General features: G+C 41.4%; 1 protein-coding gene across 1 annotated transcript in view; it reads left to right on the top strand.

Annotated features, from left to right (window-relative positions):
- Positions 1-5,933: 5,933 nt before the first annotated feature.
- agrn (agrin) overlaps positions 5,934-22,209 on the top strand; it is a gene marked incomplete in the record, with an annotated part of 352,884 nt that continues 336,608 nt past the window's right edge. Inside the window, 2 exon segments of the mRNA XM_036129007.1 lie at positions 5,934-6,166; positions 9,306-9,567. Coding sequence (XP_035984900.1) covers positions 5,972-6,166; positions 9,306-9,567 — 457 coding nt within the window.

The following is a 22,209-nucleotide window of genomic DNA, read 5'->3' as shown; positions in this document are numbered from 1 at the left end:
AAGGAAATTTACTGTATGCCCTCCATGAAAAGGAAAAGCCCTGACAGAACCAAAACATATGGTTCCATTTAAAGACTGAAACATAGGATGCTTTAATAACATATGACACATGTTGAATCTGGATCTTTGATGACTGGGATGATCTTACAGTGGAGCATCTTATCATTTACAGATTTTACCATCAAAAGAACCCAAAGTAAAAACATTTTATTTGTGTTGGTGATCTTGTCACATGTAGTTATCTGATGGGAGGAAAAGCCCCTATAGGCCTTGGGATCTGAACTGAATGATAAAGTTATAAAGTTTATAAAAAAAACAAGTGAAAAAGGACTTATGAAGTTCATCAGGAACAACGGACACGTTGTAATATCTTTGCTGTGCCAGCAGGTGGTAATATCATTGAGGTTAACAAAATAAAAATTCAAAAGATTTCGAGCGTGGCTGTTATAGCAGTGCTTGACCAAAACACGATCCCCTAAACAGTTGTGATGTATACATTTTTTGACAAATAAAAGTTGAAAACCCCATTAAAACAGCTTCACTGTTTTTGTAGTTTTCCAGCAAATAGGGCCGCATTGGATGTGTTCAAAGTAGGCTTTTGTCTAGTTGTTTCTACTAACCATGACACCGAAAAACAAAATACTATTTCATCTCCAAAAAGCAGACTCCCAAAGAGCTAGCAGAAAACTTCAAACAGGAGGGGATCAGCTGAAGGGTTCACAGGTTCTAGATTAGTACTTTGCAATGTTTTTCCCCTTGTCTCTCAAAGACAGCATGCTGCCATGGTCAGGCAAAGGAAACGGACCAAAAACGAAGCCAAAGTGGGGAATAAATTTGAAAGACCATTAAAACAAAGTTTGGCTCCTTGAAAACAAAGCAAAAGCTAAGCTTATATTATGAGGCACATGGCTTCCAGCCCAGAGAGTCCTGCTTTCATTGGGCGCCATAAAACCTGCCCTCTCATATTTTTGATATTGAATTAAAATGGTTTAAAAGGTTTGAGGAGCAATAATGTTTTTTTTTTTGTCCCTGCCATTCTGAAGATATGTATTCAAGTTTACAATGGTCATCAAAGCAGTTTGCACTTCTTTTGTGCCTTTAAGGTTTTTGTTAGTGCTGGGCTGATAGTTATGTATCTTGTTGCTGACAGTTCACTCTCACCTTTGGATTACCTTTAAACATTAATATGTTTAAATGAAGGTGTCACAAGCACAAGTTCAATTAAAAATCAAATCAAGGGAAATATATTGGCAGCAATTTTGTTTGACTTAGTTCATGCAAGGAGGTGGGTTGACCTTTGATGACCTCTGCTATTTTTTATGTTTATCCTGAAAATAATAAAAGGTGCACAAATTAAAGTTTTATCATCACAAGCCAGCACTAACATAGCACAAACAATTAATGCCAATTTTGATAGATATGAAGATTGTGCAGGAACCATCTTCACTTAGGTGGGCAAAGGCACTCAAATAAGTAAAATAAATAAATAAATAAAATTCCCTGACAGTTCTTCCCCCGAATAAAATCAAGTTTTAAAAGGAAAACCATGTTGAGAACTGGTTTAAAAAATCCCACTTTTTGTCACCATAAACGCCTGTGGACCTGATGTCCGGAGCAGGATATCTCTGTTTTGATACCGTACATATTCACACACACAATGTGGACAAGGACTGTGTTTATCTTGCTTATTCAAATCAGATTGTCCGTTTTTTTTCTTCTGTGTGTCGTTATCCCACCATCAAAACACACACAGTGCGGATAAAATGTCAGGCCTCTGAAACGGGGGGTGGCCCATACCAGCTCTAGCACTTACGGTATGTCCATTGGTAACTGGGGACGAGCTGATTGGGACGTTGGTGGGTGTCAGGTTACCTGCAAGACTGACTTAAAACAATCCCAGTCACCTGAATGTCTGGTGATAATTCTTTGATGCTTAAACCCAAGTTTACATCAAAAACAGTCCTGACTGTAGCTTCAAAACACTTGGATGGATAAATACCTGTGCAAAAGCCTTGGATGAGCCAAAATATGAAGCCACAGCTTCATATTTTGCTTCCAATGAACCAGGTACTCTTATTTCTTTTTTAAAAGGTCTATATCAGTGGTTCTTCAAGGTATTTTAGTGTATTTTCTTCAGTTTTTAAATGCTGTGTCATCTATTTTCTTTCCATCTGACTAAAAACTTTTTTTTATGTAACTTAACTCTAACCTATGAATCATTTAAGAATAAAAAACCTGCTAAAGTTGGGAGATATTGTTACTAGGAGACATTACCCACTGGATCCCCTTTTTTCTAGCCTTCTGTCATAAATAAACAATTAAAAGTAGTATTTTAACAAAAAGCCAGGTCATTCCCAAAGAGCTTTAACTTGGAAACTTGGTATACAGTAGTTAATCAATGAAAATAGATGATTCCATCAGGTCAGGAGTTTTTCCTATGTCTTAAAGTATTATATACTGTTGATGTGCTGTGAATATGGTGTTATGGCCTGGTACAGTAACTGGACCTAAAATAAGATGGAAAAGCTGATATACTGAAAGAAAAACAGTTTGAAAGACGTCCAGATACCCTGAAAAACTATTGATTGGGACCACTTTAAAAGATTAGGAAAGTCTGGCTCCTTGGAGGGAAATACCAACAGATTTTGAGTCTTTTGTTATGAGTGATATGGCTCCCTGTCATTGTGTCAGAGCAGCGTGAGTGCTAAAAACAAATACGGCAACAAAAGGTTACCTGTCTGTCGTGTCCCTAAGAACTTTTGTATTGCCTAATTGCATGTTCAGTCATTGGGGAATGGGCACTTCGTGTGTTGTGCTCAGTGTAAGCGCATTAAAGGACTAGTTCAAGATTTTGTTCAGTGACTTTCTGTTTGAATGTTATAAACGGTTAATATGTTACCCACCGGCCTGTGATAGACTGGCGACCTGTCCACGGTGTACCTCTCGTCCATTGATCGCTGGAGATAAGCACCGACACTTAAGATTTTACATGTTCTGTTCTTACCACACGTTTCACACAGGAAGAGAATTGGCAGAGCACTGCCTCTTACGACCATTTCCTGTTTAAATAATCACGGGCCGTCCAATGCAAGCTTGACGGCTGTTTAAAGGTCCATAAACAAGTGTTCACATAAGCACACATACGTTTTTTAAAGCTGTTTTAAGATGACAGGTGTCTGTCCGCTTTGGCATTGGGCCCTTTTGCATTGATCTGGGTTACACAGAATGAAGATGTCACAAATGTTATCAAATGCAGCAGATACATCATTATAACCTCACTTCAGAAATGCTGACTTATCACTGTAATAAAATATGATGATTAGAGATCGACCGACACAGGTTTTTTAAGGCCAATGCCGATACCGATTATTTACACGATTATTAACCGTTACCCGATATGTGCTGCCGAATTTTTGTGGCTGATTCTTGAGGCCGATATTGTTGTTTTTTTTCCTTCCATTTATGTGATAAAAATGACAATAATAACAAATGTTACACAAGTCTCAAAACTTGAGTTTAAACCAGCATAATAATCAGCTTCAGACCTCAGTTTTAAAGGCACACAGAAAAAATGTGCATCACGACTCTTATGGCAGCGCTTTTCTCGCACTTGATGAACGTGTCACAGCGAGAAAGAAACTTCTTTAGTTCAATGGGGAGAAGGAGGAGAAAAAACACTGACCACCGCTGCACTTTATGGACATTATTTTATGTAAAGGTAGATGCCGTACATGTAGTGATACACCGGACATGTGGGTACATGATTCTCCATGAGAACAAACACCTACAGCAGTGGCAGCTCACCAGCTGGAGATCAGATGTGGGTTTTTAGACACACACAGACACACACCTCTGTTCCCTGCTGACAGCGAGACAGAGACAGACTTTCAAAGGCCAGATACAGATAAATTAAACTACGTCAAAAGTTCAACACTTACCGTTGTTGTTGTTGGCATCCAGTCTTACAACATTACCAGCCACTCTCTGCTAGGGAGGGAGTGGCAATTTATGCGCTTCACGTGATCTTAAGGCATGGCTGCTGAATGTGCTGATGGATATGTGAATGCGTATTAGCCGATACCGATACAGGGAAAAAAAATTAAAATATCGGCCAAAAATATCGCCCGGCTGCTGTATCGGTCGATCTCTGTTTATGACGTTGATCAAGGTCCTCACTTCTCGTTTTTCAACTCTGCTCTAAAAAACATTCAGCTGTTTTTAAGGTACAACAATTGGATTATATTATTCATTCCACCCTGAATCAAGCTTCTTTTTTTTTTACATGCAGCTGGCATGAAACTTTATTCTATTTTTTTTCCAAAACATCAAAAAACATTTAAATATTTCTTGGCATTATTGATAGTTGTACCAACAACATTTCACTAGATTGCTAATTTAGCAATATTCATATAAAGACACCTGACATTAAGGAAGGGACCAAAATGATCTGTGATTGATGTGCTATAAATCTTACACCCTGGAAAGATGTTAACCCCTCTGGTCAGGGCCGTCTCCAGAATGTTTTCAATTTGGTTGCCAGATGGGGACCGCTGATAACCTTGGGTTGGCGCAACAAAGCTTTATTCCACTGTCGTCATAAGTAGCAGTATGATGAGCAAAACTGCATAGGACAAAAAAGAAAAAGAAAGACCGGTAAATACACTTAAGTAGCTATTCATTAGGGGCAGGGCCAGATTATCCATAAGGGCCAGTGGACCAGTGCCCAGGGGCACAAACCATGGGGGGGGGGGGGGGGGGGGGGGGGTGTGCATCACATGACACATGCTTTAAAAATTATTTTTCATAAATTATTATACTATTTACTTGAAATTGTTGAAAGACTATGCATTATTCGTTTTGTGAACACTGATGTCACAATAATAATAAATGATAAATAAATCAATATTTTTTTATTTCAACATTTTAAAATGAGATATTTGAATATTGCTCACTGCTCATATGCCTACATGTAGTTGTGTAAGTTAGTAAATAGTAAATTACATTACAGAAATCCCCTTGATTATGTCTGATGTTTTTGACCGTAGGACAGCATGGGTAAGGGTGGGGGGTGGGGGGTGGGGTGTTTGAGGTATAGTGCCCAGGGGCACCACATTGTCTTAATACGGGCCTGATTAGGGGGAAAACAGTGCTTGCTTCTGGAAGGTCAAATCATTAACAGTCCAAAAAAAAAAATCATCTAGGTAGTCATGATGTCACGGAGGACCAGTGGGCAGATCAACTTTAAATACCCACCAGAAATCGCTCCAAGAAGGTGAGGTGTAAGTGCAGGTCTGGGGCACGGGAAGGAGGGGTCCCTGGCAGGGATCAGGGGTAAAGACTCTCTCTGTCCAACTGGGGGCGGCGTTGGATAGGCACTTTCTGCAGGCATCCCGGCGTCAGCCCCTCCACCATCACCTCACTTCACTTGTGGGATCAGCAATTCAGATTGCATGGAAATCCTGTTGAAGTGTGTGTGTGTGTGTATGGAGAGAGAGAGAAAGAGTGTGTGTGTGTGCGTGTGTGTGTGTGTGTGAGAGGAAGACAGAAGAGTTTACATTCCTTAGGGGGGAGAGAGAGAGAGAGAGAGAGAGAGAGAGAGAGAGAGAGAGAGAGAGAGAGAGAGAGAGAGAGAGAGAGAGAGAGAGAGAGAGATCCTTGCCCCTTCCTCCTTCTCCCTCCTTCTCCCTCCTCTTTCCTCTTGGACTCCCAGCCGGCGGCGGCAGAGAGGGATTTTGAACCCTGGCTGCAGATGCGACGAGCTGGGCTGCAAGGTGAATGAGACGCCGCTTAAACGCAGGGAAGTTGCGGAAAGGAGGACTCCGCGCAACATCTAAGAAAAGAATTAATAATAATAATAATACGCTCACAAAAATACTTGTGGAGTGGGTCTTTGAACGCGCCGGGCGGCTCAGGTTCAATCCAAGCAGAAAAAAAAGTTAACTTTTCCTCCGGGTCCAGTCGTGCGGTGGTCATGGCTTCGCAGCGGACTCTCCGGGCCGCGCTGCTCCTGGCGGGGCTGCTCGTGGCTCCCCTGTGGCCGCCCTGCGCCGCCACTTGCCCGGAGAAAAAGCTGGAGGACCGGGAGGAGGAAGCCAACGTTGTCCTGACTGGAACCGTGGACGAAATCTTCAACGTGGACCCGGTGCACAACTCCTATTCATGCAAGGTAAGACTTTTGGAAACGCGTGGTCCGCGCAGCGATCCGCAGCAGCGGTGCGCTCAGACACCTGCTCACCGGACTTCTGAGAAGTCCCATCAGGTCCGCCGCAGGCAGAATCACAGTTTTTTTTTCGCTTTCCCGAAAAAACACCTTCCTGTTTGGCGGCGGTTCCACTTAGCCTTCAGGAACACATTAAAGTACACGCATTTTTTTTTCTTATTTCATCTCCACTCACCAATTACGCAGCTAGGAGGCAGGCCTAACCGCGCATGTAGTCAGCCAAAAACACACGGCTGCAGGAAGCTGCAGGCGCCCCGATTGTTCACTCTCACCATACTACCGCCCCAAGGACTGGAAATACAGTATGCAACCTGTCACTTCCCCTGTAGCCGCAGGGATCACATTCTGAGGCTTGGTTTTACTCCGCGGTGCTGCTGACAAATCGCACCGCAGACCAGATACCTGGGAGTTGCAGCAGGAGCAGTCATGTCCTTAGGGAGGAGAAATCGTGAAAGTTCCCTCTGAAGTTCCCTCAGAGACTCACATTAGAGAGACAGTGTTGCTTTGCAATGTTTATATTCACCGATCAAGCATAACGTTGTGACCACTGATGAAATGAAGCAAATAATACTCTTCTCTTCATTGTGGAGCTGGATGGTGGGTGGAGGCTGCCAGTGAATATTTCCTCCTCAAAGCTAATGTGTTAGAAGAAGCAGGAAAAATGGGCAGCAGGAAGGACTTGAGAGAGTTTGATAAAAAAATGGCTTAAATGGTGATGCATCTCCTGAACTCGTGTGGGGGTGTTCCAGTTCTGCTGTGGTCTGCAGCTATCTAGTAGAAATGGTCTAAAGATGGAATGGTGGGGAACAGGCAACAGGTTCGTGCCATGGCTCACTGATGGACTTGGGAAGTGAAGGCTGGCCTGGTGTGGAGTTAGAGTCAACGGACAAGCTTCTGTAGGTCAAACTGCTGAAGAAGTAAGTGCTGGTTCTGGTTTAAAGGTGTCATGACACACTGCGTGCTGCAGTCTGTTGCTGATGGGGCTGTAGAGCCGCAGGCGGCTCGGGTAGCACATGCCGACCCTTTACACCTGACAGAATCCTGACAGTGGGCACGTGGCCATCAGAACTGGACTAGCAACAGAAGAGGACGGCCTGATCCAATGAATCGTGCTTTCTTTTGCGTCACATGGATAGCTGTGTGCGTGTGTGCCGTGCTCCCCTGGGCTTCAGCTTCTCCCAGGATGCACTACAGGAAGAAGGCAAGCCGGCGGAGGCAGTGTGATGGTTTGGGCGCTCCGATTCTGTCATCTGATCGGATCCTGTCAACTTCTCAAGCCTTATCGGTTAACTTTTTAAACTGCTGCCACCATAAAAACCCAGGGTACACAATATTTGACAAACATTATTATTTAATAATGCAATGCTGATATTGTCTTTCTCTCTGTATTTTTCCCCCACTTGCCCCGTGCTTAAAAATTTCCGCCACTTAATTTTATGTCAGGTCTGGGCATCAAGGGCAGTAAAAGTGCATCTGGCTGGTAAAATAGTTCATTTGTACATGTTGACATTACAATTATGACAGTGATTTGATGTATTTTCCAGTGGTATACATAGAAATGAGTAAAAGTATTTGAATTTGCGATGACCCAAACATTTAGTCAGGAGGTCCCAACTTCCACCGTCCTTCCTTTGCCCATTCATTGAGCAATGTTTGCTCTATGGCTGACTCGTGGCTTGCCACTCTATATTCTGTGACAATTAAACAAGTCGTGTTTGGTCAGCTCACTTGCTCCTCGTCACCCCCAACCCCCCCCCCCCCCCCCCCCCCCACTTCCCGTCTCCCAAACGCATGAATGGGGGCAGATTAGAGGCACGAGGGCTCATCCTGTAAACAGAAACCCCCCACCAAATGCTGAAATAAGGCAAGATGTCTAGTATGTAACACAAACCTTTCCAGACAGTCAGCAAAAAAAATGCATTCGCTTTCCGAGACAGACTAAGTCGGGATCCGAATGAGATTGTTTCATGGCAAAAACACACACAAAAAACTGCTTGACTCTTAAGTCTTGATTTAAAAAAAAAATTTATTGAGGTTAGAATTTAGTGGTATGAAATGTCAAAGTTGCTGCTTTGTACGGTGCATCCTAAAAGCGTACCCACCCCAGTTAAAATGTCAGGTATTGGGATGTCATAAAGCCTCCTTTAACTAAATTCATAGCTTGTAGAGAGGTTACAAAGGATCAAATAAATCTGATTGTACGAAAGTAGCAGCTAGGAGAAGGATACTAAAACTTCTAGAGGATTTTATATATGCCAAAACTACAGCTGGAGACAGGAGTTTGTGACTTGGACTTTAGTCACAAAAATGAAGACTTCCTATCCTGAGACTCAAATCTCACAAACAAGCTTTCTCTGATGAAATCGCCAGTGAAAACAAGCTGAATAGTTTGCAATGGATTGTTAGCCGGTGATGTTTATGGCTGCTAATGGCTAAAAGGTAGCTGTAGCATCATTATTATGACCACACTGGTCTATTTCCAGTCCTACATTGTAATTACCGTAGATTCTTTGGGTAACTTTAGAGCAAATAAACTTACCTGTAGTATTCTCCTCTAACCAACGCAGACAACATGTTGTGATCTGATGGAACCAAATTTGAACTTAAATTAGCATTTGACACAAAAATATGATGGAACATTATCGAAAGAACAGCATACCCACAAAGTTAAACGTAATGGTGGAAGCATCATGCTGTAGGTTTACTCCTCTTCAGATGGAATTAGACTTATTGTCACTATCAATAAAAAGACCTTTATCAACATATGAAGGACATGAGAGGAAAATAAAGTTGTGGAATGGCCTAGCCAAAGACTACAACTAAATTACCTGAAGATGTCCTGTGGACAAGAGTTGCCTTACATGTTGGTAGAGTTGGATAACTTTGCAAAGGTGATATTGTCAAATAATGATGTGGGATGCTGATAGACTAACTAAAGAATGCTAAAACTCAATAAAGCATTAGATTGAGGGTGTGAACGCTTATGAAACCAGGTTCCTGAGGTTTTTAACATGTCTTTATATTATTGTTGTAATATTTGGTAAAACACGTGCCTTTCTTTGTTTACATCCCTCCTTGTCTGAAGGTCAGAGTGTGGCGTTACCTGAAAGGGAAGTCCGCCATCAGCCGTGAGATCCTCCTGGATGGAGGCAACAAACTGACGATCGGCGGGTTCGGGAATCCTCGCATCTGTGACAACCAAGTGGCCACAGGCGACACTCGCATATTTTTTCTCAACCTCGCCCCGGAGTCCGTGGGGCCGGACCACAAGAATGAACTGATGCTCAACTCAAGCCTGATGAGGATTACTCTTCGCAACCTGGAGGAAGTGGAGAACTGCGTTCAAAGTAAGGAAAAACCGGTACCCCTGGACTGAAAAGTTGTACTACGGCGCAGATGTTGGCGTACATCTTAGAGTATTGAGCACGTGGTAGCTCACGGTGGGACAAATCGTCCTGTTTTCCAAAGGCAGCCAGGAATTCGGTTACAGGTGGCTGCTACAATGACCGCCTCGGGCTCAGTGTGGTAAAGCTTCCCCAAACCTCATGAAGCAAAGCCACCTGAGTCATTTTCGAAACTTTATTACTGTGACCTTTCAATGAAGCCTTGACGAAGGCGTGGCCGATAAACAACTCGTACAAACACGGGTTCTTGGGTTAAAGAGTGATTTTCAACCCTTGTCGTTGGGTCGTCTTGTTAGGTCAGACAGAGGATTTCAGGAGGTTCAGGTTCATGCAAAATTTTTTTCCCAAGCTTATGGATTTCAACTTCATTATAATGCATTTCACACATAGGGCACGCAGTCAAAAGAAAGTCTCAAACCAGTGGAGAGATGATGATGACGACATGTGACGGTGGTGGATTTTGGAGGGTATTTATCACGTTGCGTTCAGCATGACACAGGCTAATTAATATCTGTTGTTCTTTGATCTCCTCTTTTTGGTCGAGAACTAATTTGTCAGGCTCTTGTAGGAGAAACCGTGAGGCCGTATCTAATAGATCTCAGGACTGACTGAGACTTCCAGACTGTAGCGGGGTTTGCCCCCCTATACCGGCGAGTAGTGAACCTGCTGCTATTTAACTTTTTATGCTGCTCGACAAGCTTTGCCGTTGTGCAGAGTTTGGATGTAACTCGCTGGCCAGTATAGGAGGGGGGAGGGGGGGGGGGGGTGAGGTGGTGCATAGCATGAATCACCTCCCGGTTCTGGATGGCAAAATGTTCCAATGGATGGAACTTGTTTGCAGTGTTAAGTTGCATTTGGCACACACATAAAACTTTCTCCTGTTGGTCTGTCCAGGCACCAAACACTGCTCGGCTAACCTTTTTATTCAGCCCCCTTTTCTTCTTCTCCTCAAGACTCCTGAAGAGGAAAGGGGAGCTTCTTGGCTTTGGAAAACTGTCTGGACTGTGCTGTTTTTTTTTTGTTTTGTTTTGGGGCTTTGTATTCCGACAGGGTTTGCTTTGCATAACCTACTTTGCTCATATCGTCTTTCAAGTTGAAGGATTACTGGCAGAGGAATATTTTAAAAAAAGTAATCAAACACCACTTATGTTAAAACGCGCGTGTGAAAAGGTCGAACCTTTTTCCACGGATCTTCTCGTGTGCAGATAATCCGATAAGTCATATCTGAGGACGCCTCTCATTTCCGTCCCCTTTTATAACTTCTGTTGTTTTTGTGGTGAAACTGGCCCTGATAATTAGCTCGAATGCCTTCATCCAGGGGAGAATGAGCTTTGAGGCTTGTTCAAGTGAGGAGTTTTAATTAAGGGAGTCAAGTCAGATCCCATCCGTTCCACGCAGGCACTAACCCCGGAGACTGTGGGAAGCGCGCACAGCGGGACAAGACTCTACCTGCCGCAGTGCTCGTTGCTACCCTCCTCTGCTTCTCTCCTCATTCTTGACATTTTCGATAGCTAGGATAGACTCAGGAATGCCTGGCAGAGTATAGGTGGGGAGGTGCATTGTCTGGGATGGAAGAAAAAAGGCTTTGTGAAAGCGCCCCTGCTGCTGAAAGCCTTTTGGGGGGCGAAGACGAGTGATGTAAAGTAAGGGATTTTTGTTTGTGCACGTGAACTCACGAAGTGTGAGAGATGTTTTGTTTTGGAGGGGCGTTATTGTTAGTTCGGACCAGGGGTGCGTGAAGATAATTGCCTTCAGGGATCACGTTTTAGGTTTTATGTTTTATGTTTTTGTGCTTTGCGCCGGCTTTGTTTTCACTCGTGCTATCTGTTGGACACCAACGTGCACTCCGTAAAACAAGTGTTCACAAGATTTCAGCTGTGTTATAACGAAGGAGAATCATTAGGAAGCAGAAGACTGGCCCAGAAGCTGTCCCCTACTACAAAGGGTGGGCGGGCTAACGAGGCTCTTGTTAGCTGTAGCACTGTGCTAGCATGGTAATAGATGAGAACATACGTACAAACAACACAGCTGAAACCTGGTTCCTTTTAATTTACTTTCAGGCTAACATTACACATACTTTGTGTACATACTGATTAGTTTTGTTCCATCAAAGGTTAAGTTTATCCTTAGTAATGCATTTTTTGCTGTGTGAGAACAGTTTAGGCAGATACAAATTGTATCTTGTTTACATACACAGTCGGCTGCCATCTATAGTACGGCTAGGTTCCACATGCAGATTGAAGTAACAGTATAAAGATCCTATTAATTTAGTACTTTAAAAAGTTAAAGTTTTTTTATGCTCAATCAATGTATTGCCTTTTGCCATGTGATAACACGTCAGGAAGACTTTTGAGTGTGTTTATGTACAAGATATTAGTACTTTAAATCAGCTAGCTAAAGGGAATAAAAAACTAGCAGTACAAAATTCATCCATCCATCCATCCATCCATTTTCTGATCCGCTTTATCCCTCATGGGGTCGCGGGGTCAGTACAAAATCCCTTATGAGGAAATGTATGCTTTAAAAGTTGAAGGGGGTTTCAGGCTGAATTTAATGATTTTCGCTGTGTTGGAACAATTTAGGGAAATGTTTATTGTATTGATTGTGTTAACGTACAAGAAAGTGTTAGTGTTGCAGCACAGCTGACTGCTATAGAAAGTTAGTAGAGTAGCAATTCTATAATATAAAAGGGTTTACTTTAAAAGGCGCAAGTATGTTTATGCTTAGTTAATTGATTTTTGCCATATGGTAACAATTTAGGTAGATGTTCATTGTAGTGACTGTTCTGATATACATGCGTATATCATACATGCAACCATCCTCAGAAAGTGGGCGATTTACAAAAATTGACCCCTTTGAAGAATGGTAGGGGAAACACCGAAAACTTTTGTGAACTGAGGGAACTTTGTGTGCGATGTAATTTCAAAGACACTTGTTGCAAAGACTTTCTTGCATCTTTTTTGAGCAACCAAACACTGATAAGTAGAATAGAAATATCCTTTTTTGTTCCACAGTGAGGAAGTTAAGGTGTACCAGCAGCAAAGCGAAATGTAAATTGAAGCATGCAAAAAAAAAAATACTGTAGTTATTGTGCTGTTATCATTTGTTAAAAAGCATAATAAAAAAGGCAAAAATGCGCAACTGAGCAGGGTGACCCCAAGAAATGCGCAAACCGTGTATGTTATGCATAAAAAACTTGTCTGGTCAGACTGACTTACGCCGTGTACAGTATACACATCTTGCCAGTCTGGCAGACTTATCGGACGAATCAACGCAGGAAGCCGGATTTTACAATGTGATTCCGAGCACCAGAATTACCTATAATGCTGCAGCGCTTTTCTGTAACCAGCGATGTTTTAACGATACCCATTGTTATATCCTGAATGAGCTCGATGTATCTTTAAAACCTCGACAGCTGGCTGCTCTAAGGGCTAAAATGGAGTGTGTTGCTTGGAGTCTGCGTCACATCCGTAGTTATTTGATTGGTTCTCACCTGTTTCTAGTGACCCTGTTTGTCCCACCCTGGTCCTGCCTTTGAAATCGGGCTCTAATAACTTCAAATTTGTAAGGCTGTATATGCTCTGTTAGATTTTTGCTATAGTTGCACACATAATATAGAACAATTTGCAACCAATTTGCGACAGTGTCAATGTACACAATATATTGATTGCAAAGGACTGCTTGGCTATAATATTTGGGAGGATATTGTATTTCAGGTGTCTGGCATTCACACTTTCCATATTGATAATATATTGTCCATACCAGATGTAAATCTTTAATGGACGAGATGTGAAAGCTCATGGAGAGTGGTGGGAACATATTTTAGCCATAAAGCAAAAAAAGTGTCAGGAGAAAGTGGTAAATTAAAATCAATGTGGTATTTTCAGCAATAGAATCACAGTTACATATGTTGCTGCTATCTTGTCATTTTTGCATTTTGCCATGTTTGAACCATTTTGGCAGATAATTACGGTAGTAAGTTTTTGCCTGCAAAATAGGTTTTACAACACATCACTGCTTGCTGCTACAGGAAATTAGAAGAAATGGCAGTTCAAGATGCCCAAGAAGAAAATGTGTGAAAGGTAGCAGAGATTTTTATGGTATGTGATTACAATTGTTATCAATATTTTACAGTATTTATAATAGTGAATGTGTTTCATACAAGATACAGTTAGCATTGAAGCAAAACTGGTTGCAAGAAGCAGTTAGAAAAGTAGCAGTTTAAAATCCCCATTAGATCATTATTTTAAATTTCAGATTCTGTTGATGCTGCTTTAAGGGATAAGATAACTGTCAATATAAACGTATGCTTTGCTGCCTGAATTTGTAAATAAAAGTCAATAAAAAGAAGATTTTGCATTTGTTGTCAACTCATACATACAGATGTTTCGTTTGGGAGAACACAAACTTAGAAGTTACAAATACAAGTTACAAAGTTACAACTTTGCAACAATACAAAAACAAATCTGAAATTTACGAGTACGAAGTACGAATCTTCAACCTCTGGTGAAACTGTTATACTCCTTACCAGCTAGTGGCGGTATTGAGATGTGACATCAGATGTTTCATCTGTGAGAATACAAGGGCCGTTTTCTTCATCTTCTTCTCGTTTAATGGTGGTTGGTGAACAATTTTCAGGTTCATTACCGCCACTAACCGGTAAGTTTGGAACAGCTTCTTTCGGGGTTGTGGATTTGTACTCGTAAATTTGTGTTTTTGTATGTGTTCTTACAAAGTTGTAACTTTGTAACTTGTATTTGTAACTTCTAAGCTTGTGTTCTCCCAAACGAAACATCTGATGTCACACGTATGTATGAATTGACAACAAATGCAAAATCTTTTCAGGTAGATTACCGTCACTATCCCTAAAGCTTCTTTAGGGATTGTGGATTTGTACTCATAAATTTGTGTTTTTGTAACTTTGTAACTTGTATTTGTAACTTCTAAATTTCTAAACTCATACATCTGCTGTCAGATGTATGAGTTGACAAGAAACAAATACAAATCTTAAAATTTTTCACCTTTATTGACTTACATTTACAAATTCAGGCACCTACGCATACGTTTATATTGACAGTTATCTAAGCCCATACTCCTTTTGTTGATTTTTAACACGTGATAACAATTTATCCAGATACTTAATGTAGTTAGAAAGATCTGATTTTATAATGTTGCTGTTACAGAGGTTATTGATGTAATATTGACAATTATAGCCATTATGTAATAGTTCCACTGACAATATTATCTTATTGGTGCTTGTTGGGTAGTGTGGCCTTAAAAAGTAAAATACACCAGTTTGGTAATTTTAGAACATTAATTCCAAGTTGGACCACACGTGGCCTCAAGCTTTCCTCTGAAAAGTTGTCTACTCTGTTACCTGAGAAGAAAGCCCCAAGTTTTTTTCATCTAGGTACGTTGGATCAGTACTCTAAAGCAGCTAAAACCGCTCATGTGGCTTTGCCTAATTAAACTAACAGGCATGGGTTAAAGGAGAATGGAGTTTTGCTTTAGTTTGACCCTCTTAAAACTGATCAAACAGAATCTGGCACAGTCACCAGAAGTCTTTATGGAAACACGTGTGAAACAGGGCGGATGATCTCCCAACAGAAAAAAAAACTTTTTTTTTTTTAATGTCATTATCAACATTTTCATTCCAAATTGTCACCAACAAAGAAAGAAGGTGGAAGTGATGGGCCTTTGGGAGAGAGGAAGCTGCCCTGATGGAGACGTGTTGAGTGCACAGGGAGATCGTATCTGTCTTGCTCTGTTTATCAGTCGCTTTTGTTTCAGCTCGTGATAAGTTGATGTCAAAATCTTTCCCCGGAGGCCCTGTTGGAGCAACAGCAACAAAAGCACTGTTTCTTCCTCCAGATAGCCTGTGCAGAGTCACGCCACAGCTGCATCAGAAACCTTTTCTTTGTGCCTTTTTTCGTCTATTTAAATCTATAGTGTCGACATGGAGTGCAATCCAGGAAGGTTCTTTTTTCTGCGTAACGCTGACTCGATATGATATGTGCGTTCAGCAGAGCACCGGCTCGCTGGTAATGGGGTTAACCGGGCTTCTTGAGAACATGATGGGGGTTCTGATTTATCAGCAGGCGGTCTTGCTTAATGGTGAGAGAGCAGACAGAACAGTGGAATGCTTCACGGGGTGGGTGGGATGTGGGATGACTGTTTGAGCCCCCCCCCCCTCCCTCCTGCTCCATTGCCTTTTCAATGAATGAGCCGTGGCCTTGCAGAGTACTTTGAGCTTTTTTTCCCCCCCCACTGTTTGTGGAAGGAGGAGGCATGAAATTCCTAACCTGGCTGCCTCCTCCCCCTTTAGCTTCTTGATTTGCGAAGAGATAATGATAGAATGATAACAACATGCTTAGGTTCAGGATTAGGGCTAGATTGTCCTGAAATCTTTCGATTTCAGGACCCCCCCCCCCCCTCGTTTTGAGAGTCAGCATGAATCAGGTTCAATTTAACGTCTGAACCTTGCTCTACCGCATAGCTGATTTGTTATCCCAAGCTTTATGATTTCCTCACAGTTTTAGCGGAGGCTCCGTTTTTATTCCCTGCGTGGTGTCGCGCCTCTGCTGTAAAACGCTCTGGGAAAACCTGCTGCATGTTTGCTGACCTATAATTAAAATATTAAGCCGCGCTACCACCTGCTCATAATTTAATCACACAGAGAAATTCTGCAGATAGATTAAATTGTTACCGCGGCGCTGTGAAACTCAACAACCCCCTAATTTCCCACGTCGGGGAAATGTATAGCTTTTCGGGGTAATTCCAGTGGGGGGGGGGGGGGGGGGGGGGGTAGATGGTATTTATTTCATTGGGCCTCTGGAAAGTGTGTGATGACGCTACATGGGCCGCGCCCAGATGACTGAAGTAAAGCACCGGGGTCTTTATCCAGTCCATGTCTGCACAAGCAACCTTTTGTCTTTGGGGAGTCATGGGAAGTCAAGAAGAGTGACTTTAAGGATTTTGATTTTTTTTTTTCTCTCAGCCTCTTTGAATGGATTAAGGCTGTGGAGTTCATTCGCTTGGTGGAACGGTGTATCCTCCATAAATCTGTATATCCTGTTTGAATTATGTCAGAGCCTTCATTCAGTGATGTAAACAGAACCGCACAAATGGCAAAGCCTGATGGAAGGCTTTGATCAAACTAGCAACAGAGCCTTAAAGACAGAAACTAGACCGTCGGACCCATTTGCTGGCTAACCCGGAGTCTCCAGCGTTATTGCAGATTTTTCCATTTTAATTAAAAATCTCGGAGTGCTGATCCCGCTTGGCATGGTGATAAAGGACTTCGAAATGAAAAAGCCATGAAAGATGGAAGAGAGCAAAGCAGGAATGGACCACTTAACCGCAGTCTGCTCACCTTGGCTTCCATCCCAGCCAGGATCAAGAGTGTATCTCTCTGCTGGTGATAAGAATCACAGATGGTATTGATAGCGCAGTCACTCTAAGCATGCTCACGTCTCACATGTAGCAACAAGCCTGTCATTATAGCCTCCAAAAGTGTGAACAGTTACATGGACTGCAAAATCATATATGTCCAGCCTGAATCCGATGTTAAATCTGACACTGTTTTTCTTTTTGCAACTAAAAATGATCGCTATCAGATCTCAGTCTACACATCCCACAAAGTAACTGGAAATAATTTCCGACCCCGAATCTTGATTGAGTTTACATCATTATGTGTAAGTCAGATAAACAGGGATATAATAACAGCACCAGCAAGCAAAGTAACAGGTTCCTACACAAGCTGGAAAAGTAAAAATAAAAAAGTCTGGAATTTTCTCAGTTTTTGATTTTGCATTTCCAGACTTTATTCCACATCCTGTCATCTAAATCCACCTGTTAATCAATCTGAATGTGGATCAAACTCTCCGTCCATCCATCCATCCATCCATCCATCCATCCATCCATCCATCCATCCATCCATACATACATACATACATACATACATACATACATACATACATACATACATACATACATACATACATACATACAATATGTTCATTGTGAAACTATGTATTTACACTTTAAAATGGGCCAAACTTTGGAAATTTAATTCTGCAAATGTAAGGAATTTTTACATGAAAATGAGTAGGAAATGAGTAGGAATCCTGAACAAATCTTCTTTGCAAGTGTTTATTCCACAATTATTTTTTTTACTCCCTAGTTTGATTTCTTAAGAGAAGCTCAAGAGACCGCTCTTGTAGATTCGGACCCTCAGGCAGATCTGTGTATTTCCGCATATTTATGATGCATTCAAAGACGTGAGAAAATATTTTTGAGTGTGATCTTCCAGGCATCAGCCACAACTCCGAAGTGATTATTAATGCTTATTGTCTGTCATTCGCCGTGTTTTTTTTTAACTTTGTGCAGTTGGATGACCTTTACATTAACATATTAAAAAGATGCCCTTTTTTGATCAAGTCATACGATAAAAAGAATTGAATGACAGATTAAGATGGCTGTCAAACAAGCAGCGCTGTTTGAAAGCTAATGAGAGTCAAAAGCAAATGTAAATTTCAGTTGTATTAAAGTCCAAGTTAAGCTTTCCTTTAGTTTAGGTCAGGAAATTAAAAAGTGACACAGGAGGTTTCTTAGCTGGGCCTTGGATGTACAGTGACCCGGAAACATCCTTCTTCTATCCTTGACATAAAGAGCTTGGATAGGCTCAAGAGGCCTGCATGAGAACTGGGCTCCCTCCAGGGAACTGGATGTGTGACAAAATTCCTGATACCGTGGCTGCAGTTCTGGAACGGGGCAGCTGCTGTGGCAAGAGCAGCTACTTGCTGTCGCAACGGCAGAAACATCAGGTTTAGAGAAAAGGGGTTTGGAGGAGACACCCAAGGGAAAGAGGGTAGGGGGGGGGTTGGTTGCATGGGCTCAAAAGTGATTTGTATTTAGGTCAGCTGAGCTGTAACTCCAGAGCTTCTCAGATCCAGAGGAGACAGCAGAAGAAGTCGTCTATATTTGTTACAGAAGTTGGCTTTTGCTGCTGAAAGCATTTGGGACCTCTTTTTAAAAAAATGTTTCTTGCAAGAAATAGTTGATGAAACTTTATCATTGACTTCAAATATAGCAAAACATAAGAAACAGCAAAGACATTATCCCACGGCTATATGTGTGAAATGCACTTACCAGATGTTTTTAATGGCCGTAATCAACATTTTCTATGACCAGCTCTGGCTGCAATCACAGCAGTCTTTCGGGGTGTGTCTCTACCAGCTTTGCACATCCAGTTACTGACATTTCTGCCCCTGCTTCGTTACAAAACAGCTCAGACTCAGTCAGATTATATAGAGAGCATCTGTAAACTGTCATTTTCAATTGCCACATGTTCCCTGTCGGATTTAGAATTGGACATTTATCTAAATCCTTCCATTGTAGGTATTGCTGGATGCTTAGGGTTGTTGTTCTCCTGAAACTCTTATCTGCATCACTGTCCCTGTTGAAGAAAAGCGTCCCTGGAGCATGATGCTGTCCCCACCGTGTTTCACTTTGACGTTGTGTTCAGGGTGACATTCTAAATTATAAAAAGTATACAGATTATACACATGTAAAAAGATTAGATTTGCATGTTTTAAGGTTTAATCTCAGCTACTTAAGAATTGAAGTCTCAAAGACTAGACGCCAGAGTTTGTGCTCCTAGGCTCCCCAAACAAATTATGGGATGTGCAAGCTTTTCCTGTGTTGCTTTGCTGCTTGGACAACAACCCTGTCTGAGTTGTTTCCTCTTTTCCTCTTCATTTACCTCTCCAACCAAGCACAGTCAAAGTGAACCCAACTTCTCTCTCTCAGTTTCTTCTGTGTTTAGCTTTATCTGTTTATGTGGTTTCCTGTTTTCATTCGTGAGTGATGGTGATGACCTAAACATGTGTCCATCTCACATGTCAGTTTTCTAGGTCCTGTTTGCACCTCTCCGTCCTTTAATCTATGACTTAATGTCTCTGGCAGTCTAACTTGTGTCCCCCTTTCTGGCCCATTTGTTCTAAATTCTCTGACACAGCTGTCATGTTTCCTTCCTCAGTGTTCTTGTTTCATTTTACTTCCACCTGTAATTAGGCTGGAAGCCAATGCCCTGTAAAACCGTCATACTCTTAACAACCAGGTGCACTTTGTTCAGCCTCTGACCCAATTCGACATGCCTCCCATACTTATTTCTGTTTGGTTCCTTGCAAAAATACTCTTTCAAAACTTTTAAACTCTTTATGTGTCAGAATTTTAAGCATGAAAACAGATTCAGGGAACCTCTGAGCCCCTGAAGATGCATGCAGCATTTAAAAATTGGCTGAAATATCATCATATTTGCCAAGGTTGAGAATAAACCTGCTGCCACAGGGCTTTCCAATTTTGCCAAGGATGATGGTAAATTGATGAGTGTGTATCACGCAGGTCTAAAGGTGAGGACATGAAACAGATTTTGTGGGACATGATGTCCTGTTACATGTTTAAGCTATGTGTATGGCTATTGATGTACTCCTGATTTGAATAGTGCATGTGTATTTGGATCAAGGGTGTGGAATTCACAGTGTATCATTGCAGGATGCCTCTGTAGTCATGTCACCTCACTGATGTTATTTTTTTTTTTACATTCAAGGATAAACTGACCTGGGAATTACATTTCAATGCTCTTTTCTTATGAGTAATGACCACAAGGGGTCAAATGATTATTAGCTGAAACAATCTGAAAGTAGATCATTCCATCTGTTTCAGTTTCAAGCATCCAGCACTATGAGTTGAGTGAATCTTCATCAGTGCAGACAAAACGCTTTCATTCTTTTGCTGTGATTAAGCAATTTTATAGTTGCGTCATTGCTGCAATGTTTGAGTTGTCAATGTATAAGTGTTCTAGTGGTGCACATGGCTGCGAAGCTCATGCTGCAGATTTTCAGGCATGACCCAATCATTTCATAGCTTAGCTGGAGCTACAGTGACAAATTTGTAGAAAGGCTTTAACAGAGCATTATTTATCTGAGGGATGTCACCCAACTCCAGGAAAATGCATCATGGATGCGAAATAGTGTTATGTGGGTAAAATTATTAGAATAAAAAAAATAGTGAGCAAAACGTGTCAGGAAGTTTGCATTTTTTTGTTATGGTTGAAAAAAATAATAATTCAAACCAAGATATTAAAGCAACACAGTGTAATTTTTGACCCCAGTATTAGCTTAACAAGAGATATATTAAATTATTTGTTCGAGTCAATATACACCACTCGGCACGCATCGATGCTCTGTGCCGGCTGTCCGTCTCAAAAACCCGATTATGTAACTTGAGAGGGTCGGATCAGTAGCTGGATGGTTCATGATCCATTCTAAGTTACGGTAGTCTGAGCTCAGACTGCCGTAACAATAAAACAAAACAGATGTGCCACTTACCTATTCAAACATATTTTTGGTTCTCTGACGTAGAATTGCATTTAGAGCACTGAATGTTGCCTTGTCTTTACAAGTAACTGGTCCAAAGTGGTCTACTATCAGATTCCAAAACACGGAGGGAGACTGTTTAATTTTCCGACAATGCAGCGTTCCTTGTGGCCTTCAGGGGCGCTAAACCTGGAAGTTACAGGTCTAGAAGGTTAAACGGTGCTGCTTTAAATGAATCTATTTCTTCGTTGTTGGTTCTGCTTAAGTGTGAAATATGATTCAATAAATAAATAGAGTGTGGCTTTAAAAATGTCCAGTTATTCCTTAGGATGATTTTAACTGAAACCTGCCTTAAATAATGCACTTTGGTTAAGATAAGCATCAGTGGGGACTCAAATCAAATCAATTATTGAACAGAATCTGAGATGCTACGATATCTGAACTGTGAAATTTACAAAACGTGACTTCTGTGTCTGCGAATGGTGACAGTTTTCGTCCCAGCTCTACTGTTGCCCTCCAGCCTGACAGACTCCTCTGGTCGGCTCCTGTTGTTTCAGCCAGCACTGGCGAGCAATGTGAAGGCTTTAGAGGCAGGCGACGATATCTGACAGATATTATCCCACTGTAGTATACACACTCTGACACACAGGAGCAGGCTTTACCATCTGCTTATCAGAGAAAAATACTATTATTTGTTTCTGTCCTGGCCATTGCTTTGTAGTTACTTTCAACAGTAAATCAGAGTCCAGGATAATACATATTTAATTTGTTAGGCTTGTAGTGCACAGACAGGAGGAGCCTCAACACCACCTTCTTTAGAATAGATAATAGAGCATGATAGGACTTTATTTTTTATTAGGATCAAATTATTTTAGTTGCGAAATGAATTAATTTAATAAACAAATAAAAACAATTGAGCAATGTTAATGCCGCTCTGAAGTCGATTGAGTAAGGTTGTAATGGCAAATTGAGACCAGTATCTGTAAAGCTAACTCTGTAGATCTAGTGGCTTCAGATGGATCTTTGGTGAGGACTGCAAACACTGAACGTAGCTGGGCTGATCAAAGATATCAGTTCTGTTTTTTTTAGAAGAACAGCGTGAGACTGTTAGGAGGAAGAATGGGTTTAATGCAACTCTATTAGAGGAAAGGGAAAAGAAAGAAAGTGATGAAGATTCATGAAAGTATTAGAAACACAAGGAGAATGG

This window comes from Fundulus heteroclitus, chromosome 1 (genome assembly GCF_011125445.2).
Source record: "Fundulus heteroclitus isolate FHET01 chromosome 1, MU-UCD_Fhet_4.1, whole genome shotgun sequence".
Taxonomy (NCBI): Eukaryota; Metazoa; Chordata; class Actinopteri; order Cyprinodontiformes; family Fundulidae; genus Fundulus; species Fundulus heteroclitus.
This window is presented reverse-complemented; position numbering and strand designations above follow the sequence as displayed.